Source organism: Penaeus monodon, chromosome 32, assembly GCF_015228065.2.
Source record: "Penaeus monodon isolate SGIC_2016 chromosome 32, NSTDA_Pmon_1, whole genome shotgun sequence".
In the NCBI taxonomy this organism is placed as follows: Eukaryota; Metazoa; Arthropoda; class Malacostraca; order Decapoda; family Penaeidae; genus Penaeus; species Penaeus monodon.
In genome coordinates, this window is record NC_051417.1 from 23,143,225 (window position 1) to 23,144,294 (window position 1,070).

General features: G+C 43.7%; 1 protein-coding gene across 1 annotated transcript in view; it reads right to left on the bottom strand.

The window, feature by feature from the left end:
* LOC119593728 (discoidin domain-containing receptor 2-like) overlaps positions 1 to 977 on the bottom strand; it is a gene marked incomplete at its 5' end in the record, with an annotated part of 119,890 nt that extends 118,913 nt beyond the window's left edge. Inside the window, 1 exon segment of the mRNA XM_037942702.1 lies at positions 872 to 977. Coding sequence (XP_037798630.1) covers positions 872 to 977 — 106 coding nt within the window.
* Positions 978 to 1,070: the final 93 nt, after the last annotated feature.

The window sequence follows — 1,070 nt, forward strand, 5'->3', positions numbered from 1 at the left end:
GGGCTTTTGGAGTTTGTAATACGCGCAAGGTCAATTAGACCCCTAAACTTATAGGCTAGGATCATCTTGACTTTCTGCAACCCCTCGCAAGTAATCTAGCTTACCGAGCGGAACAGCCGAGGCTTCAAGTTTGAGGCCGGGCGTTCTCGCTCAAGAAGATGCACTCGCTTGTTTACTTTCTTGGGCTTTACTCCCGGGGTTGCGGGGACCCCTTCGACGTGCTCGCCCGACGCTCGTAAGGGATCTTAATGGCACTTTAAAATGTTAATCTACTCTTGATGTCAATCTGCACTTTAAGATATCAACAGAATTTGAACTTTGTGGACGTAGAGCGCTTAAAACCGTGTTCTTCTATAAATTTTCTTTTCTCCGAGATTTCTTTCTTAAGTATCAGTATAATTATCCATTCTATTAGCAGTACAATAATCGAATTCCATCGTGTTAACTATTATTAACAAAATTTGAACTAATATATTACCAATCTAAAAACTTTGTGTTGCATAACGCAAAGATTCCACACAAAGATTCCCTTTGTTAACTGCACGCATGTCTCCGCGCGCTTACTTGCTTCTCCTTCCACAATTGGTACATGAAGGGACAGCCAAATGTGTTCAAGGCACGATGTCAAGTCTCGGGGGATCATTATTTTGGAAAAGGGCGGATGGCATACAGGGTAGTAAATATGAAGGTATGAAAATAACAACTATAGCTATCATCTTCATAACGATAACAATGATTATAAAAAGGTTAATGCTCACCTGTAATAATAAGCGCTCATCCTGCACACCCTTTGCATAAAAATAACCAAAAATAATCTTGCACGCAAAAGTTTTCATCCACTTCCGGAACAACAAGAACGCCTGCAACTCACCTGGCCGAGGAGGGCCCCGTGACGGAGACGTCGTAGGAGGAGGACGCGGAGATCTGGCTGTCCTTGATCTTGCCGGATTGCATCCCGAGGGGGGCGTTGCAGGAGGCTGAGGAAGGAAAAAGGACACGTCAGGCGAGGGGAAAGGGTGTGATCTTATAATTTAATAAAAGTGTGTGTTCGAGCAAGAAGTCAGGAGACT